Source organism: Mchenga conophoros, linkage group LG15 (genome assembly GCF_057382185.1).
Source record: "Mchenga conophoros isolate Kocher_MC1m ecotype Shallow Benthic linkage group LG15, M_conophoros_male_GT1.1, whole genome shotgun sequence".
Lineage (NCBI taxonomy): Eukaryota > Metazoa > Chordata > Actinopteri > Cichliformes > Cichlidae > Mchenga > Mchenga conophoros.
Genome location: NC_140540.1, coordinates 4075998 through 4095440, shown reverse-complemented (window position 1 = coordinate 4095440; position 19443 = coordinate 4075998). Strand labels below are relative to the sequence as shown.

Here is a 19443-nt window from a genome sequence, read left to right as displayed (position 1 = left end):
TATGCAGTCATTGCACGTCTGTTTTTATCACCTTGAATTTTCCTGAAATCTCTAATAATAATAATAATAAACATGAATTCTCAGTCTTCGCGTCGACAAAACAGGGAATAAGGGTGGTCATTATAAAAAAATATGTTTCAACTGTACTAATTGTTTACTACAACTGAAACGACATCAATAGCTGAATAACCCAATAAAGCAAATTAAATATACACATACACTAACAACTGTTTGTATCGCTCATCTCTACGACAGTCAAATATCTTTGCTGTAACATGTGTTTCCGGTGTAATAGGTCAAAGGGTACTGTAGTTGATTCTCGCAACCGATTGGCTGACTGTCTCTGTTGTCAAACTCCATTGGCTACAGGCACACACGCCTGTCATCAGTCTGAACAAGAAAACAAACGACAAGGTCAGAATTCTGTTGTAATATCTCTGAAAATACTCACTGTTAAACACGCGAGGCACCAATATGCCTCATGTTGTATACCACTGTTTTGCTTTTACGTTTACGCCATTGCAAACGAGTGCAGCTCGGTAGCGTTTTACGGCTAGCTGACTTAGCTTAGCAACGTGTCTAGTCTTTTGTTTTTTTTGCATATTGCTCTCATATAAGTCTGTAGTTTTATTCCACCACAGCGACATAAACAGCGCGTGGTTTTGTAATTTGATAAAGTGTGATGTAGTCATGTATTTATTCAGTTTGTTTCTTTACCACTATGCTAATAACTAGTTAGCATCTTCTCTTTTAATTTATCATCTGCAAGTTAAAATACGCCACGAAAGAGCAGGTGTCCACCGCCTGTTACTTAACTTGATTTAGTCACATTGAAATGCATTTTAAAGGTCAACAAACCATAAAAATTTGATGTGCAGAATATTCAGTCAAATCTGATTCAATCTGCATAAAAGTTTGCAAACTTTGCACACATAAGATTTTAAAAGCTTCTCCTCTGGTAGGTATGCTTCTACCAATAACTTTCAATCTAAAATATAAATGATCTTATAAATTACATTTTAGAACTGAGTGCCATATCTCTGTCTTGTAAATGTCTCTGCTGGTACCCAGGACCAAACCTAGCCGTGACCACAATACCTCGGTCTGCCCTGCAACCGTCCAACACGGCCCATCTCTGTAAACTTAACCACATCACTGCAGACTACCTAACCTGCACTTACAATCTGCTATAAAGTTTGAGTACATGGATTTATTATCATTTAATTTGCTTTCAAAAACACTTTAGGATATGAAACAGGCAACTCTAGCAATGCATGCAAAATATCTTCCAAAGTAAATGAGAACATTGCATGTAAGCTTTACATTTCTAGTTTATCAAGTGACACTTGCTGCTGTGTTTTGTATTAAACTGTCAAACAGATTTAATTAGTCATTAACTGGAAATTGCCAGATTGTTCCAACTTACTACAACTGCTGATTTGAGCAGCTTTTTCTCTTCTGCCTCCAGGTTTTTCCATGTGTGAGTGATTAAGCCAACAGTAAGCATGCTGACCGCACAGAGGGCATGTGCAGCGATGGCTGCCCGGCACCTGGTTAGAACTTCAGTCTCCTCATCCCTCACACACTGCTCTCTGATCCATACTTCAGTACCCTGTCAGGACCGTGCTGAGCTGCATTCTGAATGGGCCAGTCTGGCTAAGAAACAGCTGAAGGGGAAGAATCCAGAAGATCTGATCTGGCACACTCCTGAGGGGATTAACATCAAGCCCGTGTACACCAAAACAGACTCAAAAGATGTTGCTGATGAACTGCCAGGAGTGTTTCCTTACACTAGAGGGCCCTATCCCACCATGTACACATACAGACCTTGGACTATCAGGCAGTATGCTGGATTCAGCACTGTTGAGGAGAGCAATAAGTTCTATAAAGACAACATAAAGGGTAGGTTTTGTTGTGGTCTACGTTTTTCACATTTCTGCCAAGCTTGCATTGAAATAATTATTACGCTACTCTTTGACCCTCTCGTTTCAGCTGGTCAGCAGGGTCTTTCTGTGGCCTTTGACCTCCCAACACACCGTGGTTATGACTCGGACAACCCCAGGGTCCACGGAGATGTGGGCATGGCTGGAGTGGCTATAGATACAGTTGAGGACATGAAGTTGCTCTTTGATGGAATCCCATTGGAGAAGATGTCTGTTTCAATGACTATGAATGGAGCAGTTATCCCTGTGTTGGCAATGTTTATTGTCACCGGAGAGGAGCAGGGCGTTCCAAAAGACAAACTAACTGGCACGATTCAAAATGATATTTTGAAGGAATTTATGGTGCGCAACACCTATATTTTCCCCCCGGAACCTTCCATGCACGCCATTGCAGACATCTTTGCATATACCTCTAAGGTATGTAATAGCACAGGTTTAATGAAACCTTTTTTCTGGTGCTGTTGAACACAGTGTAACTGATTTACTACCACGGTCATGTTCACAGCACATGCCTAAGTTCAACTCCATATCCATCAGTGGCTACCATCTTCAGGAGGCCGGTGCCGATGCCATCTTGGAAGTAGCCTACACCATTGCTAATGGCCTGGAGTACTGCCGCACTGGACTGAAAGCAGGGTTAACCATAGATGAATTTGCTCCAAGGTAAAAGTTGACAAAGTGTTTTAATAATAATGTTATTTAATAATAGTTTATATTTCTGAGAAATCTATGATATAACACGTCACAAATGCCTTCAGGATTGCTGCCAGTGATGGTCACAATATCAACAAATGACAGTTGTGATGTTGGTGAATGAATAAGACGCTCAGTAAATGTCAAAACTTACATTAATATTAATGCACAATGACAGTGATGATGCAGATTTAACCAGTAAACAAATGTTTTTATATCAAACCATTAAATTACTGTGAATCATCATAAAAGTAAAGCCAATTAACCATAAATCTTTAACTATTATCGAAAACAAACATGCAGGTATTGCATGCTCATCATTTCCGCCGCAATTTACCACAAAAAGAAGGGAAAAAAACAAATCAAGTTTTTCTTGGAATTGCACAAATTACACGTTTTTTTTGCTAATATGAGTTCAGTCATGCTAAAAAATAACTACATCACATTCATTTGACAATATTAACAGAGGTGCTACAAAGTTATTTTTGTAAATTAAATGAGATAAAAAGTAAATAAAAGGTAGGTATTCCTCTATATTTAATACATTTTCAAATATATAGATTCAGTCACAGGGGTGCCAATGATTGGAACCTTATTTTTTGTAAAAGCTGTTTAAACATTTCACATCTGGAGTCTGGTGGTCTTTATATTTAAGGTTGTGGTGTCATTATGCCAGTATTGAAACAGCTCCAGTGAGCCTCCAGATAAGTTTGTTAGGTTACAAGACATGTTTAGAAAAGGCTTAAAATATTTAAACTAAATAATTCCACTGAGAGGAATCCATCTACTACTGGTGCAGGTTACCAGTCAATTGCTGCTCCAGCAAATTAAACCCAGGATCGAACCAATATATTAGCTTGTCTAAATGTGTCCATTTAGCAAAGGTGGAAAGTAACGAATTACATTTACTTGCGTTACTGTAATTGAGTAGTTTTTTGTGTATTTGTACTTTTTAAAGTCATTTTTCAAGTCGGTAATTTTACTTTTACTTACCGTATTTCCCGGACTACAGAGCGCACCTGAATATTAGCTGCACAAGCTAAAATCAGAGGAAAATCCTGTTTTGTACATACATTAGCCGCACCTGACTAAAAGCCGCAGGTGTTTCAATGTTGACTTATCATATGTAAGAGAATTGTCAAAAAAAGAACAAAGCGAATTGTCAGGAAAGAGATGGCTGTTTGGAGACATCACTTTTATTAATATTTTGAAAAACAAGTTATGGGTACATATTTGCACATGTACTGTGCTTCATAAATGAGTAACAAATGTAGTACATAACAATAACCTACAGCACACCAGAAAAATAGATTCAGACTACCTTTTAGGCTCAGGTGCAGTGACACGGCTTTAACAAGAAGAAAAGTCAGTCACTCACCATCATCTTTCTCTTCTTCCTGCGCACTAAAACCACCAAAGTCCTCTTCTCCAGTGTCGGAAACGAACAGGCTCAGGATGGCTTCGTCATCCACTCTCCGCTTCTCTCCTTCGTTGTCACTTTCAAAACCAAACAAATCCTCGTTGTCAGTGTCAGAGTCGAACACCCTCAGAAGGGCCGTGGCGGTGTCCTCTCCATCATGCAGCAGTCCAGCCCTTCGAAATCCGTTGGTGATCGTGGATGTTTTCACACTTTTCCACGCTGTCAGAATCCACCGGTGGAGTTGGGCATAACTTGCTTTTCGCAAGTTTATCGCCGCTCATCATCCAGCTGAACGCGTAGCGCTACTTTGAAGTTTGTTTTTCGCGCTACTTCGTACGGCATTACGTTGCCTGGCGGATGGACATGTGACCAACATACCACTCTTGAACCCCGATCCTTCCGCCAGGCAACGTAGTGCCGTACAACAGCGGAACAAACAAAACAAATCCGCTCATGGACAATCCATAGAAAAGCCGCACGGTTCAAAGCTTGTGCAAAAAGTAGCGGCTTATAGTCCGAGAATTACGGTAAGTATATTTTTTAAAAAGTATTGTACTTCGCTACATTTTCAATCACACCTGTTACTGAGTAAATTAAAAGAACAAACAAAAAAAACCTCCAACATTGTGCTTCGGAAATACTGCAGGGAATGATGGGTAGTAGAACAAATTGGCATTGGGTCACGATAAAGATGGAGTCTGACATTGGTGGTACGGATCCAGCGAAAAAAGAAACCCCGTCGAATTCTGCTGACTCTGAACTCGAAGAAACCGATCTGAACCCCTGGCTATATTTAAGGGACCATTTCGGCTTCAAGTGCAAGAAAGGCAACAGCTTTATTATGCAGTGTAAGCTGTGTTTGCCCAGAGAGACAGAGTTAGCAGCTTTTAGAAATTCCACATCAAACCTGCGCAAGCATGTAGAGGTAAGTTAAATGAAACTTGTACATTTATTTTAGCAAAAAGGCTGTGCTCAAGTTAATCACATTAAGTTAAGACATAAGCTGTTATTGGGCACGTTGTTGTCCACGCAACTTAAATTTTTTTTTACTCGATTGGTAAATTGCCAAAAGAAAATGTGTTTACTTACAATTTTCCTGTTTGTTAATAATAATAATTTATTTAAAAAAATAGTTAAATTAGACAGAAGCGGCTACTTTCTTAAGATAAGATAAGATAACCTTTATTAGTCCCACACGTGGGAAATTTGTTTTGTCACAGCAGGAAGTGGACAGTGCAAAAGTTATGACGCAAAAATTAGAATACAATAAGAATAAATACAGTACACAGCTGTACAGAATAGAATAAAATAATATACTATATACAGTAGAATAAAATAGAATAAAAATATACAATAAGATAAAAATAGAATACGAATGCTATATACAACTGAGTAAAAATACAACGATGCCAGAAAAGATTATTGCACTTAGTGTTATTGCACATGTGTGGATGTGTGTGTTTGTTCAGTTAAAGTCTTTGTTGTGGAGTCTGACAGCAGTGGGGAGGAAAGACCTGCGAAATCTCTCCGTCCCACACCGTGGGTGCCGCAGTCTCCCACTGAAGGAGCTGCTCAGTGCTGTCAGTCTGCTGCATGGGGTGGGAGACGTTGTCCAACAGGGATGACAGCTTAGCCGCCATTCTCCTGTCACTCACCACCTCCACTGGGTCCAGAGGGCATCCTAGAACAGAGCTGGCCCTTCGGATCACCCTTACTTAACCCACATATGTTCACACGTGTGCAGAGGTGTTTTTTTCTGTTCTCAATAGGGGTGCAACGATACTCGTATCGATATTGAACCGTTCGATACAGTGCTTTCGGTTCGGTACGCATATGTATGAACAATACAAAATTTGTAATTTATTTTATCAACTTTCCTTCTGACGATGCTGTCTGTGTTGAGCGCTCAGTGAATCTGCGTTCGACTACTCCGCCTAGGCTGCACTGTCGAGCGCAGATCCACTGAGCGCTCAACACAGACAGCATCTTCAGAAGGAAGAGCGCAGGGCAAGCTAGCGAGACTGAAGTTAAGCTCTCCTTGCAACATGGCAAACTGAACCTCCCCCACCCTCATTCAGATCTGGCGTTTGGAATTATTTTGGTTTTCATGTGACGTATGACCCTGAAGGTAAGCGCGTCATGGACTAAAGTAAAACAGTATGTTGGATGTGTCATGCAATGCTCAATTACATGGGTGGGAACTAGTGTGTTAGCGCAGTTAGCTCGTTAACATGTTGGCCGTCTAGCCCCATGCAGGGGTAGCTCGTTAACGTCATTTCAACGAGATTAACGCTGACAGCACTAGTGGGAACACAACGAATATGACTGCACATTTATGCCGACATCATCCTAGTGCAAAGACAAGTGGAAGCAGACAAAAACAACAAGCATGCATGCTACAAACTTTACCCGAGTCATTTAGACAGCCGTTAGCACATGATTCTCCTTATGGGGACCTGATATGTTTAATATTGTGGCGAGCTCAGACAAGGAGGAGACGGAGGTGTCGTTTGGTCTTGCTTCCCGTGAGCTAGCCAGGGAGCACAGCCGTTTATTGACATCTGCAGAAGAACACTGCCGCGGCAACCACACAGCAACAGCAACACACAGAGCGCCCTCTGACCCCGGAAGGACACACCGTCGCAGCGAGAGGGCGTCACCCGTCACTATGGCAACATAAACAAAACATAACTGTACAAACAGAACCCCGAACAGCCCTGACCCGCTACATAGCCCCCCACCTAAGGGGTCAGTCGTCCCCGACGACCCCATTGCCCCACACAAAGTCCTGCAAATGTCCAGGTGCCTTCTTTTGGCGCACCGGCCGGTCACGACCGGCGGGGGAAAAGTCACTCGGGTCAGAACATGGGGTGCCACCATCATCCCACTTCTGACACCAATGTGGCGAGCTCAGACAACGAGGAGACGGAGGTGTCGTTTGGTCTTGCTTCCCGTGAGCTAGCCAGGGAGCACAGCCGTTTATTGACATCTGCAGAAGAACACTGCCGCTAGCTAACTGCTCAGCGCGGTAACCGCACAGCAACAACAACACACAGGGCGCCCTCTGACCCGGAAGGACACACCGTCGCAGCGAGAGGGCGTCACCCGTCACTATGGCAACATAAACAAAACATAACTGTACAAACAGAACCCCGAACAGCCCTGACCCGCTACAATATGCTGCCGAGAATATAGCCCAGAAGAAGCGTATAGTATAGCTTTTATTTTGGAAAGAGCCATTTCTCTGTAATAAACTCTCTTTTCGTAAGATGAGTGATTCCTCAATCAGATACAGGTGTTACCGCGCCAGATCCGCGGCCCCGAACCGTAGTAAGGAAACCTCTGGCAGTTACTTGAAGGTTCCGTAACTGACTCGTAGCCGGAAACAGCTTACTATACAGGTCAACTCCGCTAGCAAAAAGATCGAAGGAGGCGTAGGAAACTGCTTCACCGAACTTTATTTCTTCTCTAAGGCACGAACACCGCGTACAGTGGGCTGAAACAGTTTACTCACAGCGAGCATCGCCGACACAACTCTGGCTGTCGAGGGAGTTATTATATTCCTTTTATTTATTTTCTTTTCGTCTCTTCTGTAGCTAACCGTTACTTTTTCCCTTTCTCCGCTCTCTCTCTTCACACACACCAGGCAGTCCCGCTACACACATCCCGAATACATTTCCCATCAGGCTTCATCCTTAAAGGGGCATGCCTGTAACACAGGGCTTGCAAAATCGCTAGCCCGACGTCCCGGGGCTAGCGCCCTCCACACAGGGCGCCCTCTGACCCCGGAAGGACACACCGTCGCAGCGAGAGGGCGTCACTAGTCACTATGGCAACATAAACAAAACATAACTGTACAAACAGAACCCCGAACAGCCCTGACCCGCTACAATATGCTGCTGAGAATATAGCCCAGAAGAAGCGGATAGTATAGCTTTTATTTTGGAAAGAGCCATTTCTCTGTAATAAACTCTCTTTTCCAAAGATGAGTGATTCCTCAATCAGATACAGGGTTTGCAAAATCGCTAGCCCGACGTCCCGAGGCTAGCGATTTTTCCAGTCGGGCTACCAAAATCTATCTCTGCCCTGCCCGTTGGGCTATTGTAGGAAGGAAAAATATATGTCAATGCTTTTGCATTCTTTCAGAAATGTAGCTGGGTAATTATGTCATTGGCATCGGTGAGCCACTGTCAATATGTGACATATTGAAGTCGCGTTTGAATTTGCCCTTGTTTTTTTGCTTTCACTTTGCAATCGAGCGAACTGTGTATAGAGAGCGACAGTACTGATTGGTGAGTGATGATAATTTGCGCACCAATTCCTCTGACATCGTCATCATATGAGAGGTTGATCACGCAGAGAATCGCTGACCGTTATGTGTGTGTGTGTGCGTGTGCGTGTGTAAAAGCAGCAGGATATATATTTTAGTTCTGCTGAGGCAAATAAGACAGGTCAGGGTGAAGAAGTGACAGCCAAAGAAAAGCTCACCACAAAACGGAAAAGTTTATATATATAAAAAGAGTTTTGCTCTGAACTGTATTTTATTTCTTGAGAAGACTAATCACTGTAGGGAACCTAATTCCTATTAAGAAGCCTATCTTTCCCATTTTTTGACACAAATCTGGGGTTGGAGGCATTTGATGAACTTGCAATGAATGACCCAAATATGTGATGAAAAACCTTTCCATGTCTTTCCTGTAATTGCTGCTTAGCAGCTGACGTGCACACTGATGCCAGGATATTTGCAGTGTGCCAAAATCAATTGAAATAGTAGCTTCGCCAATTTATTGCCGGGGCTGTGCTTTTCATAAATGTCAGACTGAGACAGATCAGGCAGTTGAATTAGGTTGGATATAAAATTGTAATTATTCAGATCGTTATTATTTGGCGCGGTCTGCAGTTGATTTTGGATGATGTACCCTCTTGATTTGGAAAGTGCTGGTTAAGGATAGCAAATAACAGGAAGGGAAGAAAGGTTATATCCCAAACAACGATCTGATTGATCTGATTTTTAGCTAACTTGTACCACATACCAGTGGTGTATGTGACAGTTATTATCTGGCTGCTTAGTGACATTTATATAATCCATAATAAAGCACCAAGGCCAAGCTCTTTTTCTGTATAGAAAACACTAAATTCTACGCTGGTGTGTCACTTGTAATTTTTAACAAACCTCTCTTTTGACATTTTTGTGTTTTTCTTTTCAGGCTGTCGTTCTTCTGGGGCATCGGGATGAATTTCTACATGGAAATTGCCAAGCTGAGGGCAGCCAGGAGGTTATGGGCTACGCTCATTAAAGACAATTTCCAGCCCAAGAATGCCAAGTCTCTCCTCCTGCGCACACACTGCCAGACCTCAGGCTGGTCTCTCACTGAACAAGTAAGTATGAATTGTTTTATTGAATGCTCTCACAGTACGAGGAGATAATTGGCCAACTTTGAGATCCCGAATTGTTAGATTTCGAAATCTGCAAATAAAGACAGAAATGTAAAAATGAAAATTGTAAATGAATTAATCAGTATTAATGTGCCATGTGACCGCTCTCAGGATCCATACAACAATGTGATCCGCACGGTGATTGAAGCCATGGCCGCTGTGTTTGGGGGGACCCAGTCGCTGCACACCAACTCTTTCGATGAAGCTCTGGGCTTGCCCACCGTGAAAAGCGCTCGCATCGCCAGGAACACTCAGATCATCATCCAGGAGGAGTCGGGCATCCCCAAAGTTGCAGATCCTTGGGGAGGCTCGCACATGATGGAGGCTCTCACAGATGATGTCTATAACACTGCTTTGAAGGTTGGTCGCAGGGCCAAAGGCAGTAACCAGAGCGGTGAATTCATTATTGATTAACCATTAACCATTTTTGACCTGAATCTTGTATTGTGCAGGCTTTATTTCTCCTTTGCTCCAAGTGCTCTTGCTGTAGCTTTAGAACAGCAACCCATAATCATAAAGAGATTCTTTTATAGCCGGTCTTTTGCTTTTTATAGTTTATTAAAGACATCGAAGAGATGGGAGGCATGGCCAAAGCGGTAGCCGAGGGAATTCCAAAGCTCCGTATTGAGGAATGTGCTGCTCGTAGACAGGCCCGCATTGACTCAGGTACTGCATAAAGGTGACTTCTTTATAAGGCCTTAAAGCCTCTCTTTCTTTAACCTCCCTCCTGACTTTAATTACTTAAAGCAGTCCTAACATTTAACCTGCCCTCTGCCTGTGCTGCAGTGAAACGGAGAATTTACATCTCAATTCAAAGAGAAAAAAAGGGATGTTGTTTCAATGTGAATACAGAAAGAAGTGGTTAGCAAATCTCTAAAACCCATATTTTATTCACAATAGAACATAGAAAACATCAAATGTTTCAACTGAGTTTATGTTTTATAAAGAGTATTAGCTCATTTTAAAACATGTGTGAAAAAAAGTTGGGACGGTGGCAACGAAAGGCTGGAAAAGTGTCATTTTGTAACTATCTAGGTTAACTGGCAACATGCCACTAACATGATCGGGTATAAAAAGAGCATCTTAGACAGGCAGATGTTCATCAATCTCCCAAAACTGATTAGATATTTTTAGAATAATTACATGATCTGCAGAACGTAATATCATCAAATGATTCTGAGAATCTGGAGAAATATCTGTGCGATAGGGACAGGATGAAAATCAAGTCTGTGTGCCTGTGACACAAAACAGACACGATTCAGTCACTCGGAAATCAGTGCAGCACTTGCAGAAATCACTGTCTCTGAAGTCAAAGGAGCTTGCGAAGAAAAGCGTCTGGACTTCTTTAACCCTGGAGAAACCATGGGGTCGGATCTGACCCCATGGTTTCTCCAGGGTTAAGTTGCTTGAAGACGTTTCACCTCTCATCCGAGAAGCTTCTTCAGTTCTAAGGTCAAATGGTGGGGAGTCCCAGATTTAAACCTAGCCACCATCTGACCTTAGAACTGAAGAAGCTTCTCGGATGAGAGGTGAAACGTCTTCAAGCAACTTAAAGAAGTCCAGACGCTTTTCTTTGCAAGCTCCTTTGACTACGATGACCTGGATGACTGAGAACCTTCACAGATACACTGTCTCTGAATATTCTGAGCCACAGTGAGGGAAAGTGGAAAACTGGTGTGTGATTGAATGAACTGACGTTTGAACTTCTTTTTGGAAAACACTGAGGCTGTGTCCTCTGTAATAAAAAGGAGAGGGACTATTTATTGGCAACTTGAAGATCTGAAAAGACGCCGTGAGTGCTGAAAGGTATAAAACAGGTTTTAGAGCTGCATCCAGATGTATTTCTTTTTCAGGGAAGGCCTTTCATATTTCAGCAAGATGATGCCAAACGGCATACACTGTCTTTCACAAATGTGTGACTTCGTGCTAAATTCATCAGTTGAAAACATTTGAAATATCATGAAACTAAAAAAATACAAGAAAGCAGACCCAGGACTGTTGAGCAGCTAGAATCCTCCATCAGACATAAACAGGACAACGGTTCTCTCCAGCTGCTCGTCTCCTCCATTTACAGACTGTCGTTAAAAGAAGAGCTGATGCTGCGCAGCAGTAAACATGGCCGTGTCCCAACTTTTTAGAGATGTGTTGCTGCCATGACATTCGAAATGAGCTAATATTTTCATTAAACGCTGCAGTGTCGCAGTTTACATGTATTTGAAGTTGTATATTTAAAAGGATAACCTTTCTCACCAGATCATAATGATCTTCATTTCTTCTCATCATCGCCCTAATAACTTACCATTTACTTCCTTTGTGTCTGTCATTTATCCTCTGTCATTCTCCTGAATGTTTCAGGCTCAGAAGTTATTGTTGGTGTGAACAAGTACCGTCTGGAGAAAGAGGAGACGGTGGAGGTCCTGGCCATAGATAACACTGTGGTGCGCCAGAAGCAGATTGAAAAACTGAAAAAGGTCAGTGGTACAGTGAACAGCTTGATGAATTGGCAGTATGACAGGTATAATATACGCCTTTCAAAGACACATGCGCCTTTTAATCGGCACAGGAGGGTTTTTTTTTTTCTTTAAACTGGAAAAAACGGTTTGCAGAGTTTGGGAAACATCAAGGCTTTCTAATCTTCTAATGGTTTTTTAATTTCACAGTTCCAAAACAGCAATGGTCATTCAAAACACTTTATATTATAAGGTTTGCCCTTTAAAGCCTGAAACATGAAATGTTAGAAATAAAAATCTATTTTCCTTTGAACATTGAGGGTTTATTGAACTTTCTCTCACATAACATAAAAAAAACAAAAAAAAAAAAACACACACACACACACACACACACATATATATATATATATATATATATATATATATATATATATATATATATATATATATATATATAATTTTTTTTTTTTTTTTTTATGTGAGAGAAAGTTCAATAAACCCTCAATGTTCAAAGGAAAATAGATTTTTTTTTTTTCTTTGCAGTTACTGCTTAAAAACTTATTTTGCACTTTATTTAGGTATTTGGGAGAAGTCTCAAAAACGTTTGTACTGAATACAATAAACTACTTTGTTGGGTTCAGACCCTACAGCTTTATTTAGGATAGTTACACATTGTGAGACACTGAGCTGTCTGCAAAATGTACTTTTCTACATATGGTCCCAGTTTGCTGACATAACCAAGTGATGAATATAAAAATTCATCACGATTTTCCGCACACAAAAATAAGTAAGTAAAAAGTAAGTAACATTTATTTATATAGCGCTTTTCACAGATAAAAATCACAAAGTGCTTTACAACACAAGAAATGGAAATATAAAACAATGTAACAGTAAATAAAACAGCAATGTAAAACAACAAAACAATAAAAACAACCTAAGAAGAAATTAATCAAATGCTTTTCTAAATAAAAATGTCTTCAGCTGTTTTTTATAAGAATCAACGTGCAGCGCAGAGACATTGGAAGACACAACCGTGATGCCGCTGCCTGATCGGCCCGATCACCACGAGTTTTAAAACAAGTGCGCAGTACCACCAGCAGTCTCTGGTCTAATGAACTTAAAGCTCGAGAAGATGAATGCGGTTTCAGCAGGTCAGATAAATATTGGGGAGCTTGACCATGTAGGGCCCTAAAGGTTAGAACTACAATTTTAAGATGAAACCTAAAACTTACAGGCAACCAGTGAAGGGGGGCTAAAACTGGAGTAATATGAGATCTTCTCTTGGTGCCTGTTAAGAGACGTTCTGCAGCGTTGTGCACAGTCTGAAGACGATAGAAGGCTGATTTGTTAAAACAAGTAAAAAGACCGTTACAGTAGTCTAAATGGGAAGGAATAAAAGCATGAATAATAATCTCAAGTTCAGGCTTTGACACCATTAGTCTGAGTTTTGAAATATTCCTTAAATGATAAAAACAAAAGTACCCAAACCTGTATAAGTAGTATATACAACAGCATGATGGATTAAAACATTTAAGTGCCATGTTTATATCACATTGCCTCCTTTTCTTTAGGTGAGGGAGAGCCGTGACCCTGAGAAAGCCAAGAAGTGTCTGGCTGCCATTGAGGAGTGTGCCCGAACCAGGGAGGGCAACCTTTTAGCTCTGGCTGTGGAGGCATCAAGAGCCAGGTCAGAACTGACTCAGAAAAACTCCTTTGAAGCAGCGTTCACGCAGACATAAGACTGATGTCTTATGTCTGCGTGAACGCTGCTTCAAAACCTCAGTCAGGCTGCAGTTTTATTCTGGTCTGTTGTTCCTTTGTTAATCAGTGTAAATCGTTTCCTAATCAGTGCCTTCAAATGAGCAGAGTGACCTTTTCCAGCACTAGAAGGGCGATCGTGGCTCAAGAGTTGGGTGTTCGTCTTGTAATCGGAAGGTTGCCGGTTCGAGCCCCAGCTCGGACAGTCTCGGTCGTTGTGTCCTTGGGCAAGACACTTCACCTGCCGCCTACTGGTGATGGCCAGAGGGGCCGATGGCGCAATATGGCAGCCTCGCCTCTGTCAGTCTGCCCAGGGCAGCTGTGGCTACAACTGTAGCTGCCTCCACCAGTGTGTGCATGAATAGTGGAAAGCGCTTTGAGGGGTCCCGAAAATGCAATCCATTATTATTATTAGATAACTGCTATTAAATGCACCCATCCTGTGCCACTGTAATCCACTCTGTGCTTTTTCTTCAAGGGGTTTTTGTTTCTGGGTAACTTTTAGCACCGGTTTTCAATTTCCTTTCATACCCAAAACTGTTATGTGACAAACCAAATCACGAGGAATAGAAGGTTAAAAGGCGTAAAACACAGAATATAATCGATATATATATAATGTCATCTCTACACACCAGCACACCTGCAGCCTGTTCATGTGCTACAGCTTCTACAATACCAGAGTCTGACTGGTGTGTTCTGATAATCTGCAGCAGGTTATTTAATAGTCATTAGTTACTCTGATATTAGGTTAAGAAGCTGGTCACATGGGAAATTAAACGTTATTGTTACATTATCAGCCTTACTCTCTGGTCTTGAGAATGTAATAATGAACTGTGTAACACTTGGGTGCAATATTATGTGAAGAGTTCACGTGCTAATTGCAGCTTATTTCCTTGGATGCAGGGGGATAGCCTGACTGGGAACGCTTATAACGGCTTCATATCCGGTTATCTCTAAAAAAAACATTTAAATTCCTTCCAATATGTTTTTTTCATATAAACACAAGTGCCTCGCTAATTTACATTTCAACAGCTGATTTAAAATTAGCAGTAAAATTACGTATCTGTTGCTTTTTTATTACCCTCTGCGGATCAGTGACGACACGAGAGCTCCCATAATTCACAATGAGCATACAATGATAAAATTTGTAATGCTATTATTAAAAAACAGGCTATTAGTGTATTGAGTGTGGATATCTTAAAATAGTGCTTAATGATTATTTATCACTCGAATCTGCTCCTTTCTGCAGATGCTCTGTTGGTGAGATAACTGAAGCCATGAAGAAGGTGTTTGGGGAACACAAGGCCAGCACCAGGATGGTGAGCGGGGCTTACCGCACTGAGTTCGGAGAGCATGAAGAGATCACTCTGGCCAACAACAGGTAGAAAATAATAACAATTTATTTCATGACCTTTATAATTTACATGCTAGACTCTCGATTTGCTGATTCAAGTAAAATTCTTCTTCCCCCCCATTAAAAAAAACAAACAAAGAGTTGCAGAGTTCAAGAGCCATGAGGGGAGGAATCCTCGATTGCTGGTGGCAAAGATGGGGCAGGATGGTCACGACAGAGGTGCCAAAGTTATCGCCACGGGGTTTGCAGACCTGGGCTTCGATGTAGACATCGGACCACTGTTTCAGGTGAATGTTGTACCAAGGAAATAGGATGTTTTACTGCCTGTAATGACCTCAATCTGATAATATATGTATGTATGTATATGTATATAATGCTTACACAACTGCTCGTGACCTAAAGAAAAAAAATGGCTATGAATAAGATAGGAAATAAATATGAAAATTAAAAAGGGTAAATTTAACTAGGAAGGAATAAAATAAAATATAAAAATTAAAGTTAAAAATGAAATAACTGCACAGCAACAAATTAGAATGAAGGGTAAATTTAACTGGGAAAGAATAAGATAAAAGATATAAATTAAAGTTGAAAATAAAATAACTGTACAACAAAATACACAATACACAGTATAGAACTATATAAGAATGTATGAAGAAATATATATATATACACACACACACACACACACACAATAACAGCAGCTGTCCAAGTATTAAATGGAAATGAAGAATATAATGTCCAGTGTTGTGCAATCCACATTTGTGTCTTGTGCAGTGCAAATATGCTTGAAGTGATTCGATTAGATGACCACGCATCTAATCGAATTAGTGTAACCAAAGTCCAGAAAGTCCAGTGTGTGTGTAAGAACCATATGTGTGGGTCAGTACTGTGTGGTGGTGTGATTGAGAGACCGTATCGCCTGCGGGAAGAAGCTCCTCCTCAGTCTCTCTGTGTTGGTCTTCAGGGAGCGGAATCGCTTTCCTGACCTCAACAGAGAGAACAGTCTGTTGTTGGGATGGCTGAGGTCCTTCACGATCTTCCTGGCCTTGGTCCAGCACCGCCTGCTGTAGATTGAGTGCAGGTCAGGGAGCTCGGAGCGGATGGTGCGCTCAGCTGACCGCACAACCCTCTGTAGAGCTCGTCTGTCCTGCATGGTGCTGTTCCCGAACCAGGTTGAGATGTTTCCCGCCAGGATGCTCTCTATGGTGCACGAGTAAAAGTTCCTGAGTTTCGGTACCGGTACCGTGTTATTGTCGGTGCTTACTGCAGCTGTCACACTCGAGTGGAAGAGAAGTGTTATTAATATACATACAATACAAAAACTGTAGGCTCAGGGCTCTGAGCTGCAGCAGGCTATGTCGATTGGGTGTCTGCACTAAGTTCAGCATCGATATGGGGCTCCGTGGGGAGCCTGAGACCACCAGCTTGTCTAAGGAGAGGTGCAACTGCGCCCAGGCCACACCCCGCCACATGCGGTTTTTCTGTTATTTGAAGTGTCCGAGGCATTTAAGGTCTTCTTTTGTGTTAAAGAGTAGTTAAAAAATAACTGATGCTCACACCTCAGATTTCTATGTAATCGGAAAGGTTTTGCTCTCTACATAATGCTCTGTAATGTGTAGTACTGACAAGCTACATCAAGAAATGGCGACGAACCCCGACTCCATACCGCATTAGCTTTAAGTGAATTTCAGATGCATATATAAGCTGAAGACATGCTGTTGGCGATTGTCATAACTTTTAAAAAATGAATGATATGCCGCTGAAGTCATACAGACGCAATCGCCGCATCTTTGTTGGACAGTTCAAAAGTTCAGACAACCTAAAGGTGCTTATTTAAGCTTCGCCAGATGATCTCATGGTCTGTGTGCATTTTGAATTGAGCCCTACAGCTAATTATGTCACACTTTGTTGGCATGAGTTCGCACCACTGATCACAGGGCTTGGTGTTAAGCTCAGCTGGTGGTGGTAAGTAAAGCGTGGCGTTAAACTGCTGTTATTTTTATCCCAGCTCATAAAAAAAGACAGAGGGAACTCAAGTATTAATATTCAAGTGTTACGCTGTTTCTGAAAAAACTGGAAAAATTAATCAAGACGATATCAAACATTGAAACTAAGAGATGTGACTGTGAAATAGGATTTAGAAAACACTCATTAAAAACTGCTGGGAGTGACTTCACGTTGTAATGCTTTACACAGTTGCCTAACAACCAAGACATCCCCGCTTAGATGGTGGGAGGAGACAAAAATCTCTCTGGGGTTTTGTCAGGAAAAAAATTAAGAGAAATGTATAATGGTAAAATAAATCTAGTAATGTGAGTGTGAGTCTTTTAGAAGTAATGATGGGCTCTGTGAAAGACTGTGTAGGCACAGTCAACAAATTAAAAAATAACATTTCTATGGAAAAGCCTTTCATTGTTATTAAAATGTGACACATGAAAACAAAAAGACACATTAAGTGATCTTTGGGCATTTTGGCAGTTCTACATAAAAAAAATGACATTTTGAGAACAATACAGTAGCAGCATTACTGTTGCATTCATGTTTATTTTCCTCAAATCCTGCCCACCTCACTCTGAGTTGTTTGTGTGTTTTCCTCTTCTTTCTTTCTCCTAAACAGACCCCCCGGGAGGTGGCCCAGCAGGCGGTTGATGCAGACGTTCACTGCGTCGGGGTCAGCACGCTGGCCGCAGGACACAAGACCCTGGTGCCAGAGCTCATCAAGGAACTCCAAAAACTCAACAGGCCAGATATACTTGTCATCTGTGGAGGTGTCATCCCACCCCAGGTAAGCAGTCCATGCATGGTTTCCTTTGGATAATTAAAGCATTCCAGAGGATTTTATCTCCTAATGCGCCTTTTTTTTAGAGCCTGAAATGTAAGTCTAAGATTGTAGGTTTGAAATTAAACAGATAGACGAAAAACACAAGCTATAAATGCTCAAGTGTCTTTCTTTCCATCCCTTTCCTATTAGCTTAATATTTGCTGAACACTTAAATCCTTTTACCTTTCAAGGATTATTGAAGTTGTGGTAATTAATTGACAATATCCATCCCACTCCAGATAATAAAAGTTGAATTACTATTTCGTTTTTTAAGAGTGCATCGCCTTTTTAAAGATTAAAACATTTACCAACATTGCCTGAACACCGTGAATCTAAACCGTGTGACGCCTCTGTTTGAATGCAGGACTACGAGTTCTTGTACCACAGTGGCGTATGCGCCATCTTTGGCCCAGGAACCAGGATCCCACAGGCTGCAGTGGAGGTTATTGACAACATTGAGAAGAGCCTGGACAAGAATCGACAAGCAATGTGAAAGCTAACTGCAAAAAGCGAACTGCTTGTTCAAGCATCTGTACAGGGTCAGTCTGACTGGTAGCACGAGGATGTAAAAGAAAAAGCAAGACTAATTGTTACATTTAGTTTTTTGTGTGTTCATTAACAACACTCAAAATGAACAATGCAACGTCAGACAAACCTCAGTAGGATTTGAATGACGTTTGTTAATGATTTCACCCTTTGCATCATACCTGTGTGATCTGTATTGATTTCTTAATCAGCCAGATTATATTACATCTGAAATTCCAGAAAATTCCAAAGTGTAAAAGAAAGCACTTATTATACACTGTTATTCCAATTAGGATTATGATGTGACAGAAATTTGCCCTTTTTTCTTTACAATCCAAGATAAAACACGGGGAAAACCACAAACCTGCTTTGAATGTATTTTTTGAAATGTCTCTGTGTAATTTAATAACGTAGCAGAGTGTGATTAGTGCCAGTGTGGTGGAGATGGATCAATCCTCTTATATAACTTTATCCCTGCCTCTTATTTTCATGGATATGATAGTCCTGTAAGTGGCCTTCTGTCGCTCTGATCTCGACTCTTTGCATCAATCATAAATTTGTTCCGAGGATAAAACCCCGTCACAGTGGTCGGAGTTTATGAAGCCGTTAGAGAAAAGTATTTTTCTGATTGTGACTCTGAATTCGGTTTACTGGTCTTTACTCAAAATAAATACTGTGAACTTTGGAAATGTATAAGCTGAAGCATGTTCTTGTTGTGAAAGGACAAAAGATGACAATTTAGTTGCAGGTGCATAATGGTCTGGTCTGAGTATCTTAGGAACTACTGATTTACTGGGATTTCCACACACAACCATCTGTAGACTTTATAGAAAATGGTGTGAAAAAGAGAAAAATATCCAGTGAGCAGCAGCTGAGTGAAAAGGCCTTGATGATGTCAGAGCTCGGAGGAAAGTGGCCTGCTTTAGCTGATAAGAAGGTAACAAAAAACAAGTAACTTATATGAACTCTTGTTACAACCAAGGAAGGCAGAAGAGCATCTCTAAATGCACAGTGCAGAGTAGAGTTTGCATGGGCTCACCAAA

General features: G+C 41.1%; 1 protein-coding gene across 1 annotated transcript; it reads left to right on the top strand.

Annotated features, from left to right (window-relative positions):
- Positions 1-301: 301 nt before the first annotated feature.
- Positions 302-19089, top strand: mmut (methylmalonyl CoA mutase). Its single transcript, XM_085247739.1, has 13 exons — positions 302-414; positions 1469-1902; positions 1993-2360; positions 2449-2606; positions 9264-9435; positions 9604-9852; positions 10047-10158; positions 11848-11963; positions 13514-13629; positions 14950-15081; positions 15194-15341; positions 17672-17839; positions 18240-19089. Exons 2-13 carry the CDS (start codon positions 1506-1508, stop codon positions 18366-18368), a joined length of 2265 nt encoding a protein of 754 aa, XP_085103865.1. The 5' UTR covers positions 302-414; positions 1469-1505; the 3' UTR covers positions 18369-19089.
- Positions 19090-19443: the final 354 nt, after the last annotated feature.